We start from the raw sequence: 27,514 nt of genomic DNA on the forward strand, positions 1-27,514 counted from the left end.
AAGGACTCCACAAGTAGAAACATCGTGTCTGCATTAAGAACAGCAATCTCATCCTCTTCACTCAATGCAAGATTTGCTCCTACACATGCCAGCTTTTCTTTTCTAAGCAGTGTGTTCACATCCTTACCTATACGCTTTAAGTGATTCCCCCCCCAAAACCCAAGATTACTAAAAATTAAATGAAGCAGCTTCCGTATAGAAAAAGTTCTATTTACAGTTTTATTTAGCAGAGTTAAAGAGCAAACAATTTTAACACTGTTGTTGAAAAGCATTTTTACCCAAAGTTGCCAAGATGTAATAAGTTATTGAACAGAAATATCAGACGTAAGGCAATAATCCTGACCAGCCCATAGAGATCACCCCATCCCCAAAGAGCAGAGCTGATAAAGGCGGTAAAAAATTTAGACTGTGATTGACTCAATTTCCAAAAATTAGACAGAGATGATGAAAATAGGTTCCACTCTTGAGTGTATCTTTAACATCTGCAGATGAAGGAATTTCTAAAGCACGCAAAACGCAAAGACGATTCCTGTTTCCAAGGGAACATTCAGTGCTTTGAATCCAAAAATGCTATGTCCATACACAGTGGTCAGTACATGACTATGGCAACACATAGATGGTAAAAGATTAAAAATAGGATTAGAATTTTTTCCATTCCATGTCATCAGGAGGATTTACTTCTACCTTCCTTTTACCAACATCAGACCAGTTGGTGCTCAGAACTGTGCCTCCAGACTCCATCTGCAATACAAGAGAAAGCTTGTTTAGTTTGCTAGAGGAATTCTAGCAATATAAAAGCCATATTTCTTACAGCAGATTAACAAATTCTGAAGAAAGGTGCAGAATTTAGCTTCATGTAGAAGCAAGTTACTCAGGAATTGTGTGTGTGTATATAGAATAAAATTTGACAAAGCCATCATTCCATAATCTTCAGCCCAACAATACTTTTAGCAGTACTGGACACAAGATGTTACTTCATTAACAAGCTTTTAAAAGGTCAGTCATGTTCTTGCATATGAGCACTACAAATAAAAGGAACTAGAAATAAACAATTAAAAGGAATTTGAGACCAGTAACAAAGCACAAGCTTCACTGAGGCACAAACTTGGACTTAAAGAGTCACGTTCTTTAGCGTACATTGTAGCTTTCAGCAAGACTTGTTATACCAGTATCTCCAATAGAATCGCTGCCATTCATTATTGGCCCAAGGTTTTCATAGAGGCTTCCCGGTTCGTGCAAAGCTTAGTAAATTGTGTCAGTGTGCAGTTACACATTTCTTCAGAGAAAAAGAATGAAGACTTACAAACGATTTGTTCATGGCACGTTTTACTTCATCTGTACCATCTGAATAAATTTGCTGGAAGAGTTTATTTAAAGCAGCATCTCCTTCTAACTTCTCATTTTTCTCCTCCTCTTTGATTTCAACTACCAGTTTGTCCCAGTTCCTCGTATAGTGAGAGGATGATGGATACAAGTGCTGGGTATCTGAAAACAGAAGCATTAGTTAACTAAGCGTTTTCTCACGACTTCTAGAGCAGCAGAGAGCACATAGACATACTGTATCTGATGAATCAGAGATGATAATGGAACAGGAATCTGAAAATGCAAATCAATTCCTCCTTACAAATATAAGCATTGCAATAAAAAAAATAAAGGAAACTAAGAGATCCCAGAGACTACATTCAGCAACTGCAAAAGTTTACTTTCAAGTAAACAGAGTTACATAATTTAATTATCCAACAAAAAGTGTTGGATAACAGCAACATAAAGTAAAAACAACACAGGAGATACTGGCTGACAGGGAAAAAAAAAAAACCAGCAGCCTAGAGCTAGAGGAAATTTTGAGCTAAATTTAAAAAAAACAGCCCAGCCCTGAAATCAATAAATCAGGGAATTCAAATTCTCTCAAAGATAGATTGTTAATCTGTCTTGAAAAACTGCAAAAGTATTGCTTTCCAAGAGAGATGGAATACTTAAGTAAATAATACTTAATTATTTAAACAAAAATAGAAGCATAACAACACATAGAACTGCAAAAAAAGTGACCAAAACAGACAGCCAAGCAGATAAACCCAGAGGAATTAGTGACAAGCATATATCTTTACAATCCATCAGATTAATGGAAGCTATGACTAAATTTAATACCTAAATTTTAGTAATGCCCTGCAGGCTTTTTCTGTCTATTCTTGGCAGTAAAAATAAGTCTATTAGACTTTTCATTGTAAATATGAAGCTGTGATTTTATTAACAATATTTAACACAAAAAATTATTAATAACTGCAAGTAACTTAATACAAATAAACCATTTAATACTTAATAGTCCAGAGAACAAACCTGGTGTAAATTGCTTTAACTTAGGAGAATCTCCCTGTCCCTCCAGCTTCTCCCATCTTACAGCCTCTGGCTTCTTCATTTTTATCTCAACCTACAAAAGACAAGACAAAGAACAAATCAATCCAGATGGCAAGCAGTTCTGCCAAACAGTTTCAAAGTAGTTGGATCCTGTAGCAGTAAGAAAATAAATTCACTTTTAGAAATACAGTCTCTAATATGAAGCCTATATTTTAGCAAAATTTACCTACCTTACAAGATGAAGTTATATGCATGACTTCAAATCATGTCAACTAAGCTCTTACGTGGCTGCACAGCTCTTGTATCGGACATTTACTCTTTTGTTTAGTACCACTTTCTTTTGCTTACTATTCACTCAATTCTTTTTGTAAATTACGGCATCGCAGAAGTAATGATCAGTCCCAATGTCTCTACACTGCAAGGCACCAAGGTATTATTTTTCAAGAATCCCTTTCTTGCCAGTCAGCTCTAATAATTAAATAGCACTTTTGAAGGACTGCAAAATCCAACTTTACCTAGGTTTACATTTCATCCACCAAAAAATTTCATATTTTATGTGTAGTACACAAACCAGAGAAACACTCTGGGACTACGTAGATCTTCGTTTGGTTCAACGAACACACATTGCTACGGAGAAAAATGTCTAGCATTCATTGACAAAACTGGCAATTAAAAATGGATATGGCTGCAATTATCACAGGAGAAACAAAATTAAGTGAAGTATGTCATGCCCTATTCACAACTACATGTAATCCTTTTAGACAACCATACTGAAATGTTTTTTCGTAATTAACCTTATCCTTTGGTTACAGCATTACAAAGTTGCAAAACAGTACCCACAAAACAAGGACTCTCTAATGTCTCTCCAAATGACAAATTCACTTAAGAAAATGTCACAAAGTTCATATGATGGTATTAATTAACTGAAATCAGTGCTTGCTAAAACTTCAGCAGTTCCTTATTTGTGAACAGCTCAGCAGAAATGAGTTCTTAGTTCTACCTAAAGCCACTGTAACCTGGGGATCCCTGCAGACCCAAGAACAAAGGCACCACTGTAAAAGCTAACCCTAGAGATCCCAGCAGCAAGCTCCTTGCACAGCATCATGTTGATCTGAAATTTGAACTTTATTTAATCCAATCTCCAAATCAGTCACTGGTAAGCAACAGACTGAGATACCTTATAAAGATAAAGAAATGAGCTCATTTAAGTTTCAAAGCTTCTATGCTTGCAATCATGCTGCATTTTAAGAATCAGAATATTCAATTACAATTGCTTTTTTTTTTTTTCCCTAGGAAGCTAGCATTTCCCTAGACAATTTTCCACCACTAACTTATACTGAGAACAACAAAAAAGTTAAGACATGAGACATGGAATGCCCTTCAAGGCAGAAGAGAGTTTCAGTAAGTCTGTTTAGTCCAACGCCCACATGTATTTGACTTCCTACTCCCTGCATCTGTTGGATTTCCAATGTTTTTAGCAACTTTACAAGTCACAAATTAAGCATCAGTGTATCAGTTTTTAAAACAGTGAAAGTCACAGAGCTAAAAATAACCAAATAAAAATAAAATACCGTATTACTTTAGTTGCTCAACCTACTGTCCCTAAAGAAGGCCTGTTTTCCAGCATTTAATATTGCAATCTGTAAGGACGCAGAGATTTCTGTTGAAACTATGCAGAAGAAGTGTTCAAACTGTGCTAAGAATTAGTACTGAGTAAAACTGAAGAAGTCAGTAAAGCCTCCTTCACTGGACTCTTCTAAAAACACTAAGGAAACTACAACCTTAAAGGTTCATTTTTGAACACCTACACTCATAAATCTAATGCTCTGTGATTAGCTTAAGGAAGATAAAATAGTTGTATATCTGCATATAAGACAATCAAGTAGTTCCATGAGTGCCACAACTAGCAGGGTGGGGTTTTTGGTTTTTGTTTTCCAACGGGTTTGGATCTCATGAGTCAAACATTTAGGTTAATTAGCTACTTACAAAAGCACCAATTAGTTACAAGGGAAACATGAGTATTAATTTAAACCAACTTGTCTCTCCTCTGCTGCCTATGTAACTCTTCTCAACCTGATGAATCTGTATTATCAATTCAGTTGCACATTTAAGTAGAGAAGGCCTTATTTTTAAGATTTTATACTCTGCTTATTGGTGCATCCCCCTATATGTTCTATTTAGAAAAAAAAAAAAAAAGAGTAAATGCTTGATACTGAGACTGCTCAATCCTGCATCTCTTCAATTTCTCTTCTGTTTGTTCCTTCTCTATCTCCTCTTACCCTCACAGTTCATGATTTCCACTGTTATCTTCCAGTATCTCAAATACAGACTATTTCATCCACACCAAGAATGACCTCTAATGCAATATAATGCTGGATGTGAGCTACTAAACACGGAGTTTTGTCTGCTCAGAATACAATCCTCCTCAAAGAACCCTTATAAAGACCTTTGGCTATTCATCAGAGTACTCTGCCCATGCATAAAAAGAAGAAAAAAAAGAAGATCTTTACTTTTGCTGCTCCAGTAATCCCCCTCTCCGTTTTTAATCTGCTAGTTCTTACACTTTCCTCTCTGGAACTGTCCCTAGGCTGGTACTACATGACAAACATCCCTGAGGAAAAGGAAATGCTACAAACTTTCCCAGTGTAAGATGCAGATTTCTTAAATCTAAAACATTTCAACCCTGCTAAGCTAGAAGTACAGACAGCTGAAAAACTGAGACAGAATGTATTTATGACATGATTAAACCTCTACCCCTTCTACTCCATCCACTTCAACTGAAGTTACTCATTACACAAAGTGGCAGGCAGGAGCAAAACTAGGGAAATCATTAGCTATATACTATTATACAACCACATTTTCCAAAAATATAAAGCTGTAAAATTCTGCTTGTGAAGGCGCGTATTTCTTCAACTTGAGAGCTTTATTTGATCTATGGAGAAACAACTTTGTGAGTCCCAATTATGTGCACAAATGGCAATAAATGCATTTTAATGATCATTTTAAAGCAGATACTGATAGCTATCACACAGAAAAGTAACATATCAGTACGGACATTTGTGTCATATCTAACACCCAAGCACTGTTAGCTTTTTCCACTCCTTTGAAAAAAAAATTCAGTACTCAGGCAAGAGAAATACATCCACACTTCGCCAACTACTTTGATTTAACATTTATATTTCATAAGATGTATGCCTGTGTGCCTCATGCCAACTTTAGAATAAAAGACAGGAAAATTTCATTGCAAACTAAATGCTTCGCATGCCACTTAAGGACAAGCCTAATCCCTCAGTCTCTCCTGCTGTACAGCCACCTGACCATCCTGGCAGCCCTCCACTAGGACTTGCTCCACTACGTTAGCGCCTTTCTTGCACTGGGAAGCCCAAAACTGGACACAGTACTCCAGATCTATGAGAAGTTCCAATGCAGAAATAATAATCCACTTTCTGTTGTAATTTTTAAGTTTCTGGTGTTTGGGGCTCAAAGTGAACAAAACAAAGAGGAAAAGAAACATGGAATTTTGTCAGAGTAATGAATTCATGCACTACTTGTTTGAAGTACTGTCTTGAGAGAAACCTACCCCTCTGAGAAGAGGGTCAAATGGGGGATTCATCATCTAGAAGAAACTCTACCCACAGTGAAAAGACCCAGAGAAGTTTCTACTCACAGAATTTTCTAGTCATAAAAGTATTTGATTTTTTAAGACCTATCAGAGACTTAAACAAGTTAGTTTGCAGCTTAATCCAAGCGCTAGCTATCAGAAAAGATGCCGCAGAGTTACTCTCAGAAGCTATTCTAAACTATTTCATTGGTAGTACAAGGACATAAAAACCCCTTACTTTGAGATGACTGGCATAAAAGAACATTCAGTCTAGTTAAGGGGAGAAATTATTTCTCAAATCTACAGATAAACACAATTTTAGTCAGCCAACATTAATTTTCTAGGTAGAAGCTTACTGTTAGAAAGCCCAAACCTCTGCCAAACTAGATTTCACATTAACTTATGTTCTGGGACAGACATTGCAGTTTAACTGAGAAATATTAAAAGGGAAAGAATTTTTATCTTCCCCCCTAAAAGAAGATTGTGGTGTACACTGACAAGTTACAAGATTTTTTTTTTCTAATTTCTACCGTTTTATATTTTACAGTCCATGGTAAGGGAAAGTTCGTTTACCACCGGCAAATTTGCGTCAAGTTCTTATCAGATGGATGAAGGAAATCAGAACTGGCAAAGCTTAAGCAGTAGTTGAGCCATTAAAGATGTATCAACAACTTTCCTTTTAAATTCTGATGGTTTGTTATATTAAACACACGAAACCAAGAATTCAGGGTTTCCAGTCAACTGCTTATTTATTTACTGAACTACTGACTGTCGAATTATAAATTTGTAAGTGTTCAGAGTTGTTAATTTGCAATCATCTCATGTATTTTATTACCTAAATTTAAGGGTAGGACAAAATGGCACTATCTTATAAAAAGGTATGACCTATTCAAACTTACCTCTAAGATCATATGCACATACAGTTTTGTTATCCTAGCTATTCAAAGACCTTTTATACATTGCTTATATTCTGAATGTCAAGATCTTTAATCCATAACTTTAAAAAAAATATACTGAGATGAAAATAACTCTACAGTGTTATCACAAATAATTGATAACTAAGAAATTTATTCTGTAGCGAATATATTGCAACAGAAAGGATTTAGCGTGAACCTTTCCATTTCTTTGCCAGCTATGTACTATGGAGAATTGAGCGCAAAAAGGTCAAAGTTTCCACCTCATTGATATTACATAACAACCCCTTGTTAAAATTTTTAATTTTACAGGAGTTTGCAGTACATATCATTTATATATCCTAAAGCTTTGTGTCACTGCATCTTCACTGTAAACCACCACTATTCCAATAGTTCTTAACTCCGTCTTCTCTCAAGACAGAGGAAACCCCTTATGCATTGTTTTCCTTAATGTACTAATATAAAGCACAGGCACTGACTTACGTGCTTATTTAAAATATAGTTCTCAGAGTATTAACAAGTTTCAATCTGCCCCATACTCATCTGCATTAATAAAGAAAAAAATAATAATCAAACTTATTTTGAGCCAAATAAGTATCATGCCGATCACTGGGAAGGTTTCTTTATGGTCTAGCCAGGAAAATACTCCAACTAGCCCTGCCTAAGAGATCCAAGAAACTTCAGAAAAGCATCCAACTCATATCTTAAATATCAGTTTATAATTTACAGAAAATACTCAAGAATATATATGGGAGATAAGAATCTGCACAAAAGCCTCACAGAGAAAACAAGTACATGACAGCAGGGAAGTCAGCATTTAAGTGTCTGCAAGCAATTTAATGAAAATATCCAAAATGAGAAAGTATCTTTTAAGGATTGGACTGCAACAGTAAGAACCAACTTCAGTTAAAATAAAACCCTCTATTTATTTATTTGTGTACATTTGCCTCTGAATAGAGGCTCTGACGACAGTCCAAGAGCGTGAAATGGTTTCTCTTTACCTTTTCCTTCACATTTAGCAACAGGCATCAGTATCCTTTTCCAGTAAACTGCACAGAGTATTTCAAAGTTTGCAAAGCAAAATGTTGGTTTGAGGAAAAGAAAGATTCCACTGATGCACACTACCATATTCTTGGCATGAAGCTGCTGAGAGTGTGCTTCTACCTCAGACATCTCTATTAAGTAACAGATGTCAACTATAAAAGAGGCTGAGGATTTCTAACACCTCCACTGTTTGCAGCACGACTTTGATCTCTAATTAAAGGACAGTTCTGGGATAAAGAAACCACATTTTACCACTTTTTCAAATGCCTCTAAATTGCTGCAAGTCATTGCTTGCAAAAAGCCCAAACCACTAAAAAGTGAAACTCACAGTAATTGTCCCCAAACTATTTGTAGATGGAAGAGCAGAGAAAAAGAAAAAAAGAATGCACAAATTCAAGTTTCCTTCAAGTTTGTAAGGACACATGCTAAAAGCACATACTTGTCCTCACTCTCCTCTTCTAGGTCTAAGGAGAGGAAAACCCTGAGCATCACCTAGAACACAACAGAAGACCTAGAGAAACTGCTTACGTTACACAAGTTTCCAAGATAACATGGCAGAATATTGCCTTGGAATCCCAAATACACAGACTGATAGACCAAACAAAAGAGGGAAAAGAAAGTGAGGCTGATTGTGCACAAGAACTCTTTCAGATCATTAGAAATCCTTACGCTATTTGTGCATTTCTGCTTTCCTGCCATATTTTCTGGACAGAGACAGATCAGCTAGTTTTGTCTTAAACATATTTAGTCATGCATTTTAAGTTTTTATGCCTTTCTCCTTTTATGAAGGGAGCACAATGATATTATGCACACTGAGCAACAGGATAACTGCACACAGGCAACTTCCACAGAGCAAACTTATTCCAGCATTTACATTTTGGCTCCCTCTTCTGGAATTAAGTAAAAAAACCAAGTAGCACCACTAACGAGTACCTTCCTCCTGTTAACTGCTGAATAAAATCTGCAGTTGTCAGTGTGGCACAGTTTTTCCTCACTTCACCTGATACCTGAATACAACTGAGGACAACCACTAAAATACACAAAATCCTACATATTGTGTACAAAGTCATGCTACATGTAAAGACCAGATCAGCTTCCATTTGTAAGACACAAATCTCCAATTTATACAGTGCTTTTGGAGCTGCTGTTACTTTTTTGCTGTTGCTCTAAGCAGACACCTTTGACAGATGGGGAGCATAACCAATAACATCAATTGATCTAGTTATGACCTATCAGCTATGCTATTCACATACAAGAAAAAAAAAATGATTGGCAACAGAGATTAAAGATGCATCATTCTCTTCTGCAGAGTGGCTGCGCATATACAGCAAGTCCCTCAAGGGAAAGACTCAATACAGTTGTATTCAGCATTTTCTCACACAAACACTAACTTGAGGCCTTAGATCATTAGAATTATATGCTGAACAACACTGGGTAATTCTAAGTAACTCAGGACTAAATGTGAACAGGAATCATAATCAACTCAAAGGTGAATTTGCAAGTAGAGGTATCTATTAAGTAGCAAATAAACTTTTGAATTAAGTAAAAAAAAAAATAGCTCCAGGCATGGCAGTAATACATACAACCACTATTAAAGGCAGTCTGTATCATCTGTAAAACTGTTGACAATTACAGAATATACAATACTAGGATGCATAAAGAGATGAAGATTTCATCTCAAAACTGGACTTCACCCACACATTATGTTGTTCTTGAGTCAGCATCAAGTGTTTTACCTCTTCTAGCTCACAGTTTGAAGTCAAAAGTCTGCAGATTATGAACACTAATTTACTTCTGCTCAAGAAGAAACCATTCAAACACCTCCAAACAACCACCTCTGTACCATTTGCTAGTTCTGTTCTTTTCCAAACAGAAATTTTGAAAACAGAACTCTCGGAGCTAGACACAGCAAGGATTTTATTGAAAGGTATAATTTCTATTTCATTGCCAGGAAAGAGACAATTCTTAAAGGTATCAACTGCATTTTTCACCACTGTTAACATTCCCTGAAAGAACAAATCCCAGAGTCTGTAAGTTCTATCTGCTCTTTGCAGTTATTTTAGAATCCGCAAATACAATTAAGGCTATTTTCTCCTCCTGAGTTTGTATCTTTACCTTTATTCCTTTGCATTTGTCAAGTGATGCTGAATTTCAAGCAGTATTAAGAAATCTGTCTCCAGCTTCTCTTCGTTACCTAAGCTGGCAGGACTGTTCTACTATCTGCCAAGCTCTACTGTTTCATCCTTTACCTATTACATTTATTAGTTTTAAGAAGTTCATGGGAAACCCGAACTCTATCCACCACATAACTCACCCAAACATACCACTGTTTCCTCATATAATTGGAAAAGAAAGACCAGACTCTTCATTGCCCACTGAGGACTACACAATGCTAATAGCAACATGGCTCACATTCAAAGCAGCAATACAAAATACATGTGAACACATGCATTTATTCTTATTTGAAATTATTAATCCACAGGAACAGATCTGTTCCTATCCCATGAAAACACAATTTCTTTATGAGTGTGCAATAAAAAGTTCATATAATTGGGAAGATAATGAAATTATGTCTTTCTTTCCAAGTCCTTATAAAAGGACTTCATGTAAATAGTACAAAATCATTTGTAAAGGGGTCGAGAAGTTCTAAGTAATAAGATAGTTTACTCAAAGTAATAACTGCGTATTTTTCATACCGCTCATAACAAAGTACATACATGAAACTTATGAAATCTGAATTTCTAGTATTCAAACACAAAAGATGCACCATTCCCTTAAACCGCTTCATGTTTTTCAAAGTAAAATATTCTAAGCCTTTAAAGAAGTCTTCGCATGCTTAACTTAGACCCACTTTTAAATTTTTTTTCTTCAGCCAGACTCCCATCTGCTGGTCAGAACTGGAATTAGCTGGGGAATCATTTAGATTGTATTCCTTCACTATGCCTTCACAGATGTCCTTATACTATTCTTTTCTGCAAGAGGAAGAACATGTTGAAGCACTGACTTCTGCTGTTAGAACACCTCCTGCGTTCTCTCTTATGCCATTTCATCTCATAAATTATATAGAAACAGTAACGTTTGAAAAGAAACGCAACATATTTACAATTCAGACACTGCCTGAACATAACTAAAGCTTTCACATCACTTTAGGAACCTCAATCTAAACCAGGCTCTGGACTACTAGAGATCATTCCAGAGATTAATCCAGGCTAGAGATGGCAGCATAGAAAGACAAAGTCAATTTCATTTCAACAGTGCTCAGTAGCATGCAAATGCTTCTTAAAAATAATGGTAAACTTCATGACAAATGAAAAGCATAACACAAGCTAGACAGGAACACAAAGCAAATAGGATATCACAGTTACTCCTCTTGACAAGGCCCGTGCCCATTCCACTCCAATTTATATAAACACTAACGGACCAGCAGATTTTCTACATACTTTGAGCACGCTGCTCATCTCCCACAGCGTAAGCATTCACATGACTCAACCACATAACCCACCCAGCTACCTTAGTGCAAGAAGGGGAAAAACGAGACCAGCTTTGTATGGCAATCCTCTCATGTCATCTTGAAGTCTCTCTTCCCTGAAATGATGCAAGAACTATTACAGCTACTTTTCTGAGAAGGGAACACGTAAAATGGAACATGAAAACACAAAGGAGTTTCCAAAAGCTCTGCAATATAATACAAGGAAAGAATCAACAATACATTCCTGCTTCAGAGATTCTAGGCTCTATGGAAAAAGCATGTCTGTCTGTGTGTTATACTAACAATATATACTATGCCAGACCATAGTCAGTTTCTTGTTTTTCTATACCTGTAATATAGAAGAAACACAATGCTGAGAACAAAAGCATTCTCTCTCACACCATGATGTTTTCAAGTGTCTCCAGGCAAGTACTATTTCCAAGAGCAGCATGGAATACACCCTCTCGGAAAGCCAACAACAGTTAACCACATTGCTAACCTTAACCAGCAAGGAAAGGTCATGAAAGGGCAAAGAATTATTTCAACACTGAAATCCTCAAAGTCTGACTTTTATTTCTTGGGTGCACAAAGACAACAATGCTTCATAAGGCAATATTGGCTCCTAGAAGTTTAGGAAAGATCAACACCTTTTCTACTGATACCTGAACTGTAAGAAGGAAGACCACTTCTCTCTACAGCAACAAGTAAAAGCACCCCAACATAACTGTCATTTGCACTTCACTAAGCACCATCAAATTACTATTTCTGACATTTGTACAAGTTTAGAAAGCCTCCCACTGGCTGAAAGGCACCTTGAAGAAAGAAAAAGCAATTCTGTATGAAAAGCAAGACATTACAACTGTTGCAGGGAGACAAGACAATAGAGCAGAAACGTTTTCAACATCAGGAACAGTCAAAGAAATAATTTACACTTTAAGAAGCTCACCTTTGTTGAAAGCACTTTAAATGTACTTTGCTCTGGCACTATAGAATGAAGAAGAACAAGCTTTAACTTGTAGTCTTCACCTGATGGAAGTCTCACTGATGCATTCATCTGTGAAGAGTTGAAAACACATCTCTGGTCATCTTTGAGAGCAGTTTTCCATTTCCAAGTAAAGGATTGTCATTTGGCACTAAGATTAAGTGATTAAATTAATGACCCTTCACTAGGGCACTTAAAGCATCAGGCAGCAGAATTTCAGACGATGCCATTACGTTACTGCATTATTGAACAAGGTGTTTCTAAAGTACACTAGAAAACGAACGGGAGATTTCAGTCCTTAGCCAGCAAGTACTCAAAAAGCCTATTATCTTGTCAGCTTGATCTGCATTCTTTGGGGAAAGAATTATACTGCAAATGAAGTATCAACACATTAATAATGGAACATGAAAACAATTGGCAGCTTCCCTTCTAATACACACAAACCACGTTAAAATTGTGTGAGCACTTGTGACAGACTAAAGCAGACAGTTACAACCAAGTACTTCTGGTAGTTCACAAAGTATCAACTTAGTTGAGAACAAGAACCTAACTCTTCAATATTCTCGGTTAAATTAAACATGAACATCATTGGTACTGCATACAGTACTACAATAAAGACATTACTGCACTTCCTTGAAATTTACATTTTACTGCCATTAACAATTTTAGTAATGCCAAAACCCAAGAAAAACCCACCCACCAACATTCTTTTTCTGTAATTGTCCTAAAGCAAGATATTCCTCATTCACACCTATTTTTAGAATACCTGGCCTCTGTCCAGTCCTACTCCCTATGCATACATACTCAAACATTTTAAGTCCAGATCACTTCCTCCCTCACCCCTCCAAACACACAGGTGGCTGAAAACCAGGTGTTCCCTTCGCAGCACACACACCACACTACCGCTTGTGCGTAAATCCTACAGACACTGCTGTGGCAATTGATCCCTGTTCACTTGGTTGGGCATACACACATCTACAGCATAACTGTACATAAAAAAAGCTCAGACAGAAGATCTCTTGTATCATTTTTTCATGCTATTGAAGCAGGTAACATTCACTGGTATAATTATTACATCTCAGGGAATCTAGGGGTGCGTATCAATAACCAACAGAAACTACCTCTTTCTCCGAGAACTGCACACTGACATCATCCTTCTGCGCATTCTTGATCATTATAGTCACAATTACTTGAGAATCTGTTTGGTACCAGTCATATCTTTAAAAAAAAAAATATATATATATATAAAAACTGACTGCAAAGACATGTACAGAAGAAGACCAAAAGCTGAACAAGTTCATTATGTAGTTTAATGGGGGAGAGAAGACATGCAAAATTAGATTTCTTCCCCTTCCTCTAACAGAGCAGTTGCAGAATTGACAAGCTAAGTAGTTAAAGAACAAAGAATCATTTTTAGTCAAGAAGTACATCAAAATTACATCACTTTCTTAACCAATTCAAAATATTGTTTGCCTTCTATAAATTAAAAAGCACTTTTTACTTTAGGATCTTAAAAGTATCTCAAAAACATTACCTATGCTAGGCACAACGGGCCAGGCTTTGAATTAAGCTCAGCACGAGAATTAGAAACAGAAGCCAGAACGCTTACTCCATTCCCCACTCTCCCAGTGGAGCCTAATTTCCTGAAAGTACAACTCAGTCTGAACAAAAGCAATGACACTGTTTAAGAAACATTTCACTTACACTGCCATGTTCTAAAGTGATGGAAAAAGAATTATCTTGCTTCTCCAATCCCCAAGTCAAAGAACAGTTATATGTCAATTACTTTAATTCTCACAGTAAAGTTAAAGTCAACTTACTTGATCTTTGGTGGCAGAGGTTGCTGCTGTGTATTCTAGTTGAAGCATATTCCATTGGAAAGAAAGTTATATGGGCATAAGTGAAAAACGTACCATGAAGTACTTTCCAAAGACACAAATCATTTTCATACTGATTGCTCCCCTTGATTTATGTATAGGCATTAACTTACAGGTGAAACTCTTGACTGTTCTTCTAGCCATTTATGCCAGATTAAGAATTAACAAGTTTCAATTTACATAAAATATGTCACTTTGTAATTCAGAATATTGTATAAATAGCAGTAAGCTCAGTTTTAACTCATTTTCTTCCTGGATAAGAAGTACACCTGAAAGACATACAGTGGCTATGTTGCTAATCTAAAAGTCATGAAGGAAACCTGAAACAGATCTGAGAACTTAGTATATAGCTTTTAAACATAAAAACCTTTTAGCTGGAAGATTTGTCTTTACATACACCCACCAAGTTTTCTGTACACTTTCCTCCTCTATCCTATTATTAAAATGTAGAAGAATGGAAGTAACTATGAAAGTGGGAGCAGAACATCCAATGCTAATACCCATTTTCGTCTCAAAAAAATATAAAATTTAAAAAATGAGGGAGTCAGCTTCAACACTTCTTTTGAAGATTTACAATAGAAAAGAAAGTGAAAGCTGAACAAATTACAGCAGAAAAAAGCCCGCTGGAAAGCAAGATTACTTTCTAGCAGTCACAAGCAAGTTAGTATTGACAAGATGAGTTGGTTAATTTGTAGAATTAGACCACAGACTGCAAGCAAGAAAGTTAAAATTTACTTTAATGACTGCACAGTAATTGCCAGATTTGTATGCCATTCCTAAGAGTTTTCAGGGCTCAAATTTTGCAACCCTGGTCTCAAATAAAAGAGCATGTTTAGAAGAAAAGTTAAATCCTTCAGAATTGCATGCAATAGAAAAGATTATTTTTAAAGCCTGAAAGTTGCAAGAAGCCAGTGAAGTCTAAAAGTATGCTCTAGCTTAAAGAAATCAAAACTGTAAACATACTAAGGAAAATATCTTACCATTTCTGTCTGTGATGCTGCAAAAAAAAAAAGCAGCACTTTCAGAAAGACATATTGAACTTATGTGGCATATACTTGTTCTAGCTTTCTTCAGTTACTCTAGACATGCTACATTTATCCCAGTTTCAACAGCAGAAGAGTTAAAAACATGCCAATTCTACCTCTCGTATTTTGCTTTTATGACAATCTATTTTTTAATCAGAATTAAATCGGCAACTTCGGCAAAGAAACAACTGTAATATAAAGCATATTCTGATTAACAGAACAAACTTTCCATTACTTCCTCTTGCTTATCAGAAACCTATACAGACCTTTTTTAATGAAAGCAACATTGAAAACAGAAGTTTTAAAAATCCTTTCCCACAAGTCTGTACTAAGTTTGTCACTCATCCATAGCATAAAGTTCTCATCAAATCTGCACCTCATGCTAGGCAAGCAGAGTTGGAGAATGAGATGGGAATCTGGCAGAAAAATTCACTTATATCACCTTAAATATACTGTAATACTTGGATCTAAACTATAGTCTTCTAAATATTTTTCCTAAAATATTTCAGCTTAAATATGTTTGAAAAGATACAAACTTTCCCTTTGCTTCTTTATAATGCATACTGCTAAAAAGAGATAAAGATTAATTTAGAAAGAGTATGAAGTTGTAATAAAGAAATCAGATGGTTTGGGCTTTTTTTTTGGGTGGGTGGGGGGAAGGTTCTTCTTTTTTCTGGAGTATCAGAGAATTAAGAAAATGGCTCCAAAAAAGACAAGACAGGGATGAATACTAAAGATAAATCAGGACAACTGAGTTGAACCAGAAAACACTGCAAAAAGTAATTACAACAGAGAAAAATGTGGATTATAACCTCTTTTCTTGAGAGGGCAGAGTAAGTTGTCACCCAAGATAACTCTTTGCCAATAAGACCGTGCATGCCAATCACTTAGCTAATTTCTCCAAATAAAAATAAACCTGGCAAAAATGTAGCAGAAATTTGTTCATTTCTATATAGAGCTCTATAGAGTGCTCAACCATTTGGGTTTTAGTCAGCACGTTGACATAAACTTGCATTATTTCTACTGCCCCATTCTCCAGTGTGCACCACAAAGAGGGGGGAAGTCACAACAGGTGGAGGAAAAAACTAAATCAGTTGCTGCGTTCTCTTAAGCACAGCAGATGAATTCATTGCCAGGGGTGTCAATTTGTAGGGTGGTATGAAAGTATACTCACTGACTGACTACCATGGATAATACATCGCAGCAGCAATTATAACCTGACTCAGACACTCTCTACACAGAATTAAAGAGTAAAATCCCCAAATTTCCACCTCTCTTTCCAACTTATGTTCTGGGAGACTTGAAAACTGATTTTGATGCTGTTTTTAGAAAACAAGCTGACACATGCTTCCACAGTTAAAATTAGCTAGCAGCTGTATATGAAAGTGAGTTAAAATTAATTATGATTGTCTGAACTTTAAATAGGTACTCCTCTGTCACAGCTAATTATTACATTAAAAACCCAATACTAATGTTTCTCTAAATCTGAAGTCTAGAAGTGTTCAGGATGTATACTCTTGAGAGAACGAAGAGACAGGAAAAAGTGACTTTTTAAACAAAAATGTATTTTAAGTAAGAGATAAGCTGTAAATCTATGAAAAACATGACACAGCTTCAAAGCACAGGGCATATCAAATCCCTTATCAAGTAAACGTGGCTTCTCTTACCGTTTAGTGTTTCCTCACATCTTTTAATCCAAATAGTAAAGGTATCATCTACATCTAGAAGAGATCAAACACAGCAATGTTAAAAGTCTTCAAGCACTACATGTATTGCATAAAGAACAATTCCTCACAACTGCCAACTGGAACAAATTAATCCCAAACTCACATCAATTTACTAAAAAAAAAATTGTATTATTTTGCAGTCTCTTCTTGTAACCTCTGTCATTCCAGTTAAACTTTAAGTATTTTTATACAACTCTGCTATTTAACTCTGTTATATTTAATTAACTTCAAATTAATTTGTAGGACACTAGATTTTGTCTGAACTGACCCAAATGCGCTACTGCTTTCCAATCTGCTCAACCTCTATGTAACTGTTTGAAAAGCAAGAAGTACACTTTCACACATTTTTCCATTATTTTTAAAATTATTTTTTCAAACACTCGGTGACATTATTCCTCTCTAGAGAAATATCAGAGGAGACAGTCAGTTCTGAGGACAACCTAAAGTCACACAAGCTTTCACAAACACCAAGTATTTTCTCCTGCTGTTTTCACACAAACTTTACAAACACATCTGAAGTTTCAGGGATGTTAGGAATACACACGTGCCAATTCCACTCTATGAATCAAAATCACAGAAAAGTTTAGTGAAACCTTGATATTCTAGGAAGCAAGCTCCCCAAACAGAAATTAATTCACTGGAAATTAGCTCAAAAGGTAGTAATGACAGAGTAATCATCTTACTTAAAGAAAATTCCTAGAAAACTCTGTCACAGTCAGGCAAGTAAAAAAAGTGGGGCAACGTTACTGACCAACTACTAGGAATAGCTAAATTTTTATCTTGTCACAATAGAGAGAATTCACACTGAGGGAGTTCACACAGTCAACTATCCAGCAGAGGGCTTGAAGAGGCTGGAAAAAAGAGCTCCCAGCAGACGTGCATGTAAAGCCAAATGTGTGACTCCACTGCAGTTATGCAAAGTATTCACCCCAACACCTTCAAATATAAAATGTACATACATTTTAAGGTGTGCCTTAGGTCTTAAAATTGCTACCCCACTTCTCAAGCCATTTCCTCTTCCCTTTTCTTCTGCAACCCCCAACAGTCAGCTTAAAATTTTAGGTATCTTTTAAGATATGTAACATTTACGTAATCCCTCAGCCACTGTGAGGAAAAGATAAAAATGCAAATAATAGTATGGTTGTCTTGACATTACAATACCATCAGTCACTGATTTCAGTCTTCTATATTCATAGCAAATCCTGAAAAGAAGATAGCTACTTTCAGATAGAATTCTCCAAAATTAACTGTCAGAAGGTTATATTAGGGGATCCAAGGGCTGTCTTCAATGACCTAATGTATACTTAAGGTATTTAGATGACTGACATCAGAAGTACATGGGGAAAGGAAGAGAGACAAAAGTCCCAAGATGCAGCAAAGTAAGTTCTGATTAGACAAGGAAAATTCTTAACTAAAAAAGTGGTCAAACACTGGAGCAGGTTGCCCACAGAGACTGTGGAATCTTCAGCCTTGGAGACACTTGGAAATCAACAGTAAAAGGACCTGAATGCAAGTTAAAAGTGAATACTGCTTTTGGCCAGGGACATGGAATTCGATGAGCTCCAGAGCTTCCCTATATTTATCTATGTTAAAACTTAGCTCCCATACCCTAACAGACTTCCAAGATTTGCAGCTGGGAACAAAGTTTATTAATCAAAAGGCAAATTAAATGAAATAGGTTCAGGAGTCTAAGCAAAGAGAAACTGAGACAAGTCTCCACTGATCCAGCCTCTGACTTTCAGCAGCAGGTGAGGAATTCTCTTTTTAATGAAGGCCTATGACAAGACTGCTATGCAACGCAAACTTTAGAAGAAAGGTCCAGTGTTATCTTCCCTATTTCCTAGAAGATCACCAACCACTGCATCTTTCCCTGCATCCCAGCACATTTTATAATTTGAGGCAAAAGGATTTTTTTTGTATGTTCTATAATTGCATTATCCTCCTGAAGAATTTACCAACAACTTCTATTATTAACTTCCTAGTTCAGAAAATCTAACTGGGTCTTCACTTACTGAAAATTTACTAACTTTTACAATACAAGAAAAGAACCTACTAAGACATTTCTGTAAAATTTGTACATTCCACTTTTACTAAATTCATTAGGTAGTCACAGCAACAAAAAACAAGGAAAATTGTGTGTAACTGTCCTAAATCCACATAACATACTGAAGAGTAACAGATCACATTGCTTTTCAATCTAAGGCAAATTAACGAACTCCAAAAATCCACATGCGTCTAGTCTCATGGTTGAGTGAAAGAAATCTTACCTCCCCATGTTATTTTATAAAATAAAGAAACACTGCACATTCAACAATTCACCACGTCAAGCCCTATTTAGATATCCCTGTAGGTGGGTAATGGGAAGCTCGCTGTAGTACCCTAGGCCTGTCAGTCCTACCAGTAACGGGCACAAGTAGGAAGCTCATCACTGAGCATTCCAGATTAAAACAGACCTTATGTCATCAAGGAATAGGAACAGGTACTGGTGTATTTCTGCCCCCTTGTGTGGTGAAGAAACCAGCCTTGCCAGCAAGGAATTCCCCACAACAATCCTCTCTGAGGCAGGAACAGCTAAGTCTTCTCTCTATCACCCGCTTAGCCATACGTGGCAAATTTTCCCACTGCACTTTGCTCATTTTGTACTAGCTGCATTTAACTGGAATTTAATTGTTTTGCCAAAAAGCTTATGCTCACAATTGTTTTCACCTGGGATCCATCAAACATTCCACAGAACTGCAAAGGCAAATTCTGTTACTGACATAAACTTGCCAGCAAATTAGGTAATATATGGAAGAGAATCAACTAAAAAAAAAATATCTGTATTTTTAAAAAGGCCTTCAGGAGACTCTTCATCTCACAGTGAGTCACAGAATTTTGTAACAAGATATAGGAAGTACAGCAGAAGCTATCTTCATGTGAGAGAGTAATCAGGAAGAACTGAGAAGCTTGAGAAACACTTCAACTGGGTAAGCAGCAAAACAACAGCAAATTAAATTCAAACAGGTACAAGTCAAGCAATTCAATACAGGAAAAGTTTGTATCCCTTGTATTTCAGAGATGCTGAATTAGGCGGTCCTGGTACTCACTGACTTATCTAAAAAGATATCTGCAGCTCTGTGTGCTGTTGCACCTTACAATGTAAGTAGGATGTGAGGTTAAACAGAATTAAAAAAAAAAAAAAAAAAAAGTGATGCTCTGGCCTGAGGAGATTTGTGTATCATCTTGTATTTTGAACAACTCCAACTGACAAACTAGAAAAGTGACAAAATCCATGCACATGAAAAGCATGAAACTGACAGTGGTTGCTTGGGGTGGGCCGCGAATATGAAAAAATATAGATTAATCATTCAATAAATATAGATTAATCATTCAATTAAATTCAGGAGTGATGAGTTTGGAGATGTATGAAAAGTTACCTGTCAAGTAAGGAAAGCTACAGAAGTCACTGGAAAGAATCACAAGAAGATACTGAATGGAGAACTTGGCTACATTGCAAAGACACGTTTGCCTTTCTAATCTACAAACTAGTGGAAACTACCTAGTTATCCAAACTACCAAAACTGAAAGAACTTTAGGAAATTTCTTATATTTTAACTCCTATTCCAGAGCAGCCTAAGCTGACAACTAACAGTTGCTGCAATTCCACCACCACCACTACTGCCCCAACACCGCTCTGCTGCTTCACTTCTGCTGGCTTCAGCACTCAGACCCTTCATTGCTCCATTTCAACACATCAATCCAGAGGGAAAATACTTTAAAAATAGTAGCTTTCTGCAGACTTAATACATTGAAAGAAGAGGCTAAACAAGCACAAGAGTGGGAGGGAGCACAATCACTTGGCAGCAAGCACATAAATTAGCTTACACTCCCATGAAACTCCAGTTTTAGATCAGAGGAGCAAATCACTTATTTGAGGGAGGCAAAGTAATTATATTTTCTCTAAACCTTCAGGTCCCAGCCACTATTACAGATAAGAGAACATACTAGAAATATCTCAGGCCATGACAACGCTTATCAGATTAGCACACTTCGCTCTAATCTGAAAGGTGCTTTTTTACCACGTTCTGCTGTTGGGAAGGGATAGAATGGAATGGGGTAAGTGATTTAAAATGGGGGATAAGAAGGGAGAGAAAGAAATCACAACCATCTTGCAATTGTTCTGTTGCATGCTCCTCTGTCTTCTACCAAAGCTTTCTGTATTAATCTACTCCTTTCCTGCTTCCAGAAGACAATCAGATTTTTGAAAAAGCTCTAATTCTCCACAAACTAAAACATGCCTGAGTCCACTTGGAAGGCCAACGTTTTAACAAAAGAGAGAGATAATAACTATGCTTCTGTAATTAAGTGACACCTAATGTAAGGTAAAAATCCATTTTGTCAGTTTGAACACCCATCAAGGTGCATGTTATTTCTAAAGACCGGTCTATCCAACCGTTTAACAACTAAGAAATTCCAGCTACATACAAAGAGCCTACTTTGTTCAGAAACTTTTCCACTACATATTGCCACCATTTATTTCTAAGACCTCCAGGAAGCAGGGAAACAAGCCCATTTTATAAAGAAAAAAAAATTTCATATACCACTTGCTAATAATTTTGATACACATTTTTAAGCAGTTTTACTCTTTACTGCAGTGATTGCACAAACCTTCCCAAAAGCCAGACATCTCAAATCAGGCACCTAATTCACTAGCCTTCTAAAGAAAAGAAAGTCTTGATCTTTACTTGCAGCTAATGCATCAGAAAGTTTTTTCTCATTAGTAACGGAGTACTGCGCACACAAGAGATTTTAATACTTACTGTCCAACCTCTGTCCCTCTCTGAAAGACTCTAAAGCAGATGCATAGTTTTTGATATGATATTCACCTAACCTGGCAAGAATAAAGAATAACACAAGGAAACAGTAATTACTTTTCAATCCAGTCAACACACTGAAGATCACAACATCCTTAGCTTACATGCTATATTGGTTAAAATCACAACATCCTTAGTTTACACACTATATTGGTTAAAATTAAACATGTAAGAATTTAAATAGCCTAAGAAGCGTGGTTTTGAAAAGGCCAGGATGTTAAGATGATCACCCTAAACTAAATTGCTTCTTATAACCACGGATTTATTATGGATGGGTTATAAGCAGTATAGCATTAAACTTATTCATTCATGGTGTTGCAAAAAGCTTGTATAGAGCCATAACCCAAACACTAGCATTGCCCTACAGATTATCACAATATTCCCGAAGTACAATATACAATACGTACCCTTTTCTAAGGAGCGCTACAGCATTACTGGGGTTGAGTTCTAGAGATTTCTTTGCATCCGCAACTGCATCTGTTGGAAGTCAGTTTGAATGTGAGGAACATAATGATATATTATAAAAAGCAGTGAACTGTGAGTCTAGTTTCTAGTAGTGAAAATTTTGTAAGGTGTACTATATTAGCTTTCTTAGGTTGCATGCAAATCACACTGTTTGGGTTAAATCTAGCCACAACTGCTATGGATGAACCCTTCATTCAGTTACAGAGCTCTATGCAAGACAAAGCATTACTTAGTCAAATCCTCTACTCAGATGTGAAGTGTGAATCTGTTTGCTTTTACTGCAAAGAAAAAAACAGACCAAATTTTCAGTTATTCAGTTAATCTTTTTCCCAGGCATTATTTAGTTATCACATTCCTACCATGACAGGATTCAGTCTCTATCAAAAACATAAGGATGGGAGATGCTTAGAACACAAAGCTTAAAATCTGCCTAAGAAGTCTACTTAAAAAAAAAAAAAAAAAATAGCTGCCAAGACAGTATTAGGCTAAAATCAAATGGAGAGCTGGGACTGCAGATTACTCAATTCATTGCAAGTTTTGCAGAAACAAAACAAAGACAAAACACTATAAAATTATGCCCTAACTGTAGAATCAGCATATTAAGTTACAGATAACATTTTCTGTTATGTCTATATTTGGCTGCAGATTGAAGACATCTTCTGTAAAGAAAGTGTCATAATACACTTGTAAGAGGATTCTCAGTGTTGTCTGAAGATGTTACCAGCATATTTCTGTAGAAGAATATGAGCATAAGCTCGTTGACAATAATATTCAGCATCATCTGGATTCTTCTCCAAAGCTGTTGTCAGCTCCTGTAAAGACACAGAAAAACATGAAATGGCACCTCAGAAGTTCCCATAAAAATACAGTACCATACTCTGTCAACTAAGAGACATTTCAGAAGAAAATATCCTAACTGGCATGTTAACCTGCCTGTTTACCTGTTGCTCAGCTCTCACCCACAAAGTTTAAACATTGGATCTTGAAGTACAAAGAATCTGCTAATTATATCAAATTCAAGGAGCCTGTTTCTTACTGAGAAGGAAACGGGACTTTCAAATGCCTTATACAAGTAGTCTAAAGCATAAGTGATCCTCCATATTCTAAAGATCTTCCCACAATTCTCAGCATTTTTGTACACACGTCTGCTGGATTTGAGGAAGCACTGTAGTATTGCAAATTTGGAAATCAACATATGGTTTGTCAAAATGCTTGTGAGGGGATAACATACTCAAAGCATTGTAACACATGATGAAATACCACATTACATGACATTATTAGGTATAGGAGATTGTTCCAATTTATGCTGAGCACAAAAGCAGGAGAACAAAAGACTTACACAGTGCAGGGCTCACAGGAAATATTATTGCACAATGGAAATAAGCATAAAGTAGTCTCTTGTTGGGGAAATCATCGTGTATACATATTAAAATAATTATATTATGCTTGCTATGAGAAAAGGTTATGACTTTTGCAAACAGAATACAATCACAATGACTGGAGGCACACGTCTGGAAAGAGCATCTGCAATTCTCCCTTTATTAGTGAGCTAAGATCTTCTCTTTGCTAGAGCACAGTAGGTCTTCCAAAGCCACTCCAGCACATTACTAAGTACAGTAACTCTGTTTGCTAAGTTGACTAGACTCCTACTCAGAATTTAGCAAACATGAGAGTGGCTAAGATACAGGCTTCAAACGTGCATGAATATTGGTATAGTACAGCTGCCAAAACACCATCCCACCAAGCCAGAGAAAAAGAGCAGAATGACCTGCCTTAATTTTAATTAAGATCAGTACATTGTTCTGTTTTTCAGCTGTTACATAAAACACACCATCTAGGAGTTAAGTGGCCACAACAGCTTCTTTTAGCAGTAGCATGAGTTCTTACCAGCATACACCTACAACTAGGTACAGCTTACATTTCTAAAACCTTTGGGGTCTCTAAAGAAAGTGGCAGGTAGTAGACAGCTGTAATAAGCAACACATCAAATTATACTATGTCCTCTTAAGATTTAAAGCCATGCAAAGGCAGTCATTACAGAAATAGTCATGGCTATAAGTATTCTACATGGGAGGGACATGAGGTAACGCATATATTGAAATAGGTGCATATTATGTGAGAGGTGAAGTTCAGCTTTTGATCCCCAAAACCAAGTGGAGTGTGACACTGAACATTACAGACACTTCACAAGCAGAGTCACCTCTGTGACAGGTCACCTCTCCAAACATTTTTTCCTGTTATTTATGCTGATGACAGAAGCACTGATTAGAAACAGTGCACAACATGTAAATGGATTCTTCTACAGAACTAGTCCTCATCCCAGGAAAGCAAAAAAACCCCAAACCCAAGCATCTTGAACAGCAGGAAACTCATCTCTGCATTGGCTTTTTGCCAGTAAGTTGTCACATCACTTTCAGACATAGATACAAAAAGAAGTTACTCCTATAACACAGCTATTTGAGAAGACAACCTAGTAATACTTGACTAGCGCTAGGAACTCCAGATTATGGATATCAGCAACAGTTGCTTACAACAAGCTTAGATGTAGTCCTCACAAAAACTCAAGAATGTGCTGTCTACATATTTTTACTCTAAAGGCCCTTACCGTGCCACCAAGTTGCAAATCTATTTCTAAATACATTGGGACCTTTCAAGTCCCTCCATGCTCATGATAAGAAGTTGTATGAATTAAAGGTGCCTTCAGTCTCCTGAATCACTCGTGCCTGAATTTAAGAGGATCACCATCCTTGTTTCTCATCTGGCAAAACACCTCACCAAAACAAAGTCAATGAATGTTTAACGTATAGTTTTGATTCTTTCCTAAATCATTACCACTCACACTGCAGAGCATTTTATAAATGAAAAGCAAATAGAAAACATCCTTATTCCACAGGGTAAACTATTTTTTTCAAGTTAAAATGACAAAAAAAAGTCATTAAGAGTTCACAGCTTTATCATTCAGACAGTACTTAAAGACAGATGATGACTTTTCAGTTGTATCAGATCCAGGTGCAGAAAGCTGAAGCATGCTCTCCAGGAATTAAAGGAAGTAAAAGTCCCAAGGACACAGCGCAGAAATGCCATGCCAACTGGACTCAAGCCTAGCCAGGTGGAGAAGCATTACACAGCACCACTTATATGGTATCATGGCCCAAAGTAGAACTATCAAGTACATGAGCTAGAAGACCACACCTAAGACTGTGCAAACATGGCATACTACCTGTAGATCCAAGCTCCTAAGTCAGCAAAATGCTACACTGCACTATGGGACTGACTTGCCAATTCAGAGATTATTAAGCACAGTCTGCCTACTCAATTCAGTACTTTTAAAAAAGGCTACACAAGTGACACCAGTATTACTGTATCAGATATTAAATAATGCCTATAGAATGTTATATATTGTTTTGAAGAGCTGAATGTACAAAGAACTGAAATATAAACTAAAAAAGCAAAGCAACCATGTTAATACAGGACAAAAAACCCCCATATTCTGATAGTATTCTTTAATACTTCCAAAGATCTTTTTCTGTTGTTTTTTTTTTAGTTTATTTGTTGGGTTTTCCCCTCCAACCCCATGGGAAACTTTTTTTTAAGATCTTAAAGTAATTTTAATATGCCAAAAGTATTTGGTTATTCCAAATTGATTTCTGAATATCATTTATCTTCTGAAAAACTTTTACAAGCTACAGCCTAGCCCCAAAGAACCGTAAGATTCAGCTTCACCATTTTCTTTATGGAAATATAGTTCAGTATCATCTTAGGCTCTGCCACCCTCTCTATTCAAGCAGAACTAACCATTTACATCCTCTCGCCTTCCAAGTATGTTGAACAGAAATACTTATCCACCCTCCAGTTCTGTCTTCTCATTAAGCTTCTGTTTTAAGTAAAAATAACCTTTGAAAGCACACTGGGGGTTGGAACTAGATGGTCTTTAAGGTCCCTTCCAACCTAAACCATTCTATGATGCTATGATTAATACACATTAATGCATAAAACCATAGAACAGCCCAGGTTGGAAGGGACCTGGAAAGATCAGCTGGTCCAACCTTTCATGGGAAAGGCCCAGATGAGATTATCGAGCACTCTGCCCAGTTCTGTCCTGAAACCCTCCAGTGATGAGGACTCTACCACATCTATGGGGAGGTTGTTCCAGGGAATGATTGTTCTCACTGTAAAAAAAGTTTATGTCTTATGTCGAGATGAAATGCAAATCCATTCTGGTCCCCACGAAATATAGAAAGAGAAAAAAAAAACAGATCAGGACAGAATAAAAACTAATAAAAATAGAATACCTTTGTCCAATAACCTTAGGGCTTTTTTTAACTGCAACTTGCAATTTATTTGAACTACCATCTACCTACATGGAAGAGAAAGTTGGTTTGGATGAGGTTTGGGGTTTTTTTTTCCCCTTCTTCGCAGCACAAGTAGCACAAGTATTCTGACAGAACTGCACCAAACTCCTGCACAGCCAGACCTCCCATGAGAGGTTTCCAGGGGAAACTCTGCAAAGCCCCCCGCTCGCAGGAACGGCGACCGCACGACGCTTCAGCTGCTCCCCCGGCCCCTCCGGGCAGCACAGCAAGCTGCAAGCCCCGGCTCCCTCCCGCACTCCAACACCGACAGCCGGGCAGGCCCGCAAACTTCAACACCCGAGGGGTAAGGCCCGCTGCTGCCGCCGCCCCCCCGCCGGCCCGGCTCTCACCTGCGCCGCTGCCCCCGGGTCCCGGTCGATGTCCGCGTCCGAGAACCTGCCGAGGAAACACAACGGCGTAAGAGGACGAGGCGGGCGGAAAGGGCGCGGGGGCGGCGCAGAGAGGAGAGGCAGGGGCAAGGGAGGGGGAGGCTCACCGCGGAGGGGCCGCTCCCGCCGCCGCCATGCCGTCCCCAGGAAACTTCTGGAGACGCTGTGGCACCCGCGCAACAAACCCCAAGGCCGCAGCCGCGCAAGGCTTGACGGGATGCGGAGGGGCGAACCGGCGCCGCAAGCTCCTCCCGCGCCTCTTCGGACGAGGCGGGGCGGCCATGGCTACCGAGGCAGGCGCGCCTCCTCTCCCTGCCATAGAGCTGGAGGACCGGCCGAGGCAGAGGGGCTGGGAAGCCCTTTCTGCCCGCCTCTTCCTCCCCCGGCAGCAGTGAGGGAGATGGCGGCGCTGTGGTGGTGGGCGGCCTCTTCTCTGCCGGAGGTTGTCCTGAATCGCGGGCAGG

At 37.5% G+C, this 27,514-nt stretch overlaps 1 protein-coding gene across 2 annotated transcripts; it reads right to left on the reverse strand.

Moving 5' to 3' along the window:
* Positions 1-205: 205 nt before the first annotated feature.
* SUGT1 (SGT1 assembly cochaperone of MIS12 kinetochore complex) lies at positions 206-27,348 on the reverse strand. 2 transcript variants are annotated; one of them, XM_075741741.1, is made up of 13 exons: positions 27,158-27,348; positions 27,012-27,057; positions 23,031-23,121; positions 22,252-22,321; positions 21,791-21,861; positions 16,932-16,985; positions 15,220-15,236; positions 14,183-14,208; positions 13,484-13,580; positions 12,327-12,434; positions 2,335-2,425; positions 1,304-1,485; positions 206-741 (listed from the first exon to the last, which is right to left on the reverse strand). In XM_075741741.1, the coding sequence occupies exons 1-13, from the start codon at positions 27,331-27,333 to the stop codon at positions 640-642; spliced, it is 1,131 nt and encodes a 376-aa protein (XP_075597856.1). In that variant the 5' UTR covers positions 27,334-27,348; the 3' UTR covers positions 206-639. The 2 variants fall into 2 exon arrangements, with proteins under 2 accessions (XP_075597856.1, XP_075597857.1); XM_075741742.1 differs by lacking the exon at positions 15,220-15,236 and having other exon boundaries at positions 16,918-16,985.
* Between the last annotated feature and the right edge of the window lie 166 nt (positions 27,349-27,514).

The sequence above is a fragment of the Balearica regulorum genome, chromosome 1 (genome assembly GCF_011004875.1).
Source record: "Balearica regulorum gibbericeps isolate bBalReg1 chromosome 1, bBalReg1.pri, whole genome shotgun sequence".
NCBI lineage: Eukaryota > Metazoa > Chordata > Aves > Gruiformes > Gruidae > Balearica > Balearica regulorum.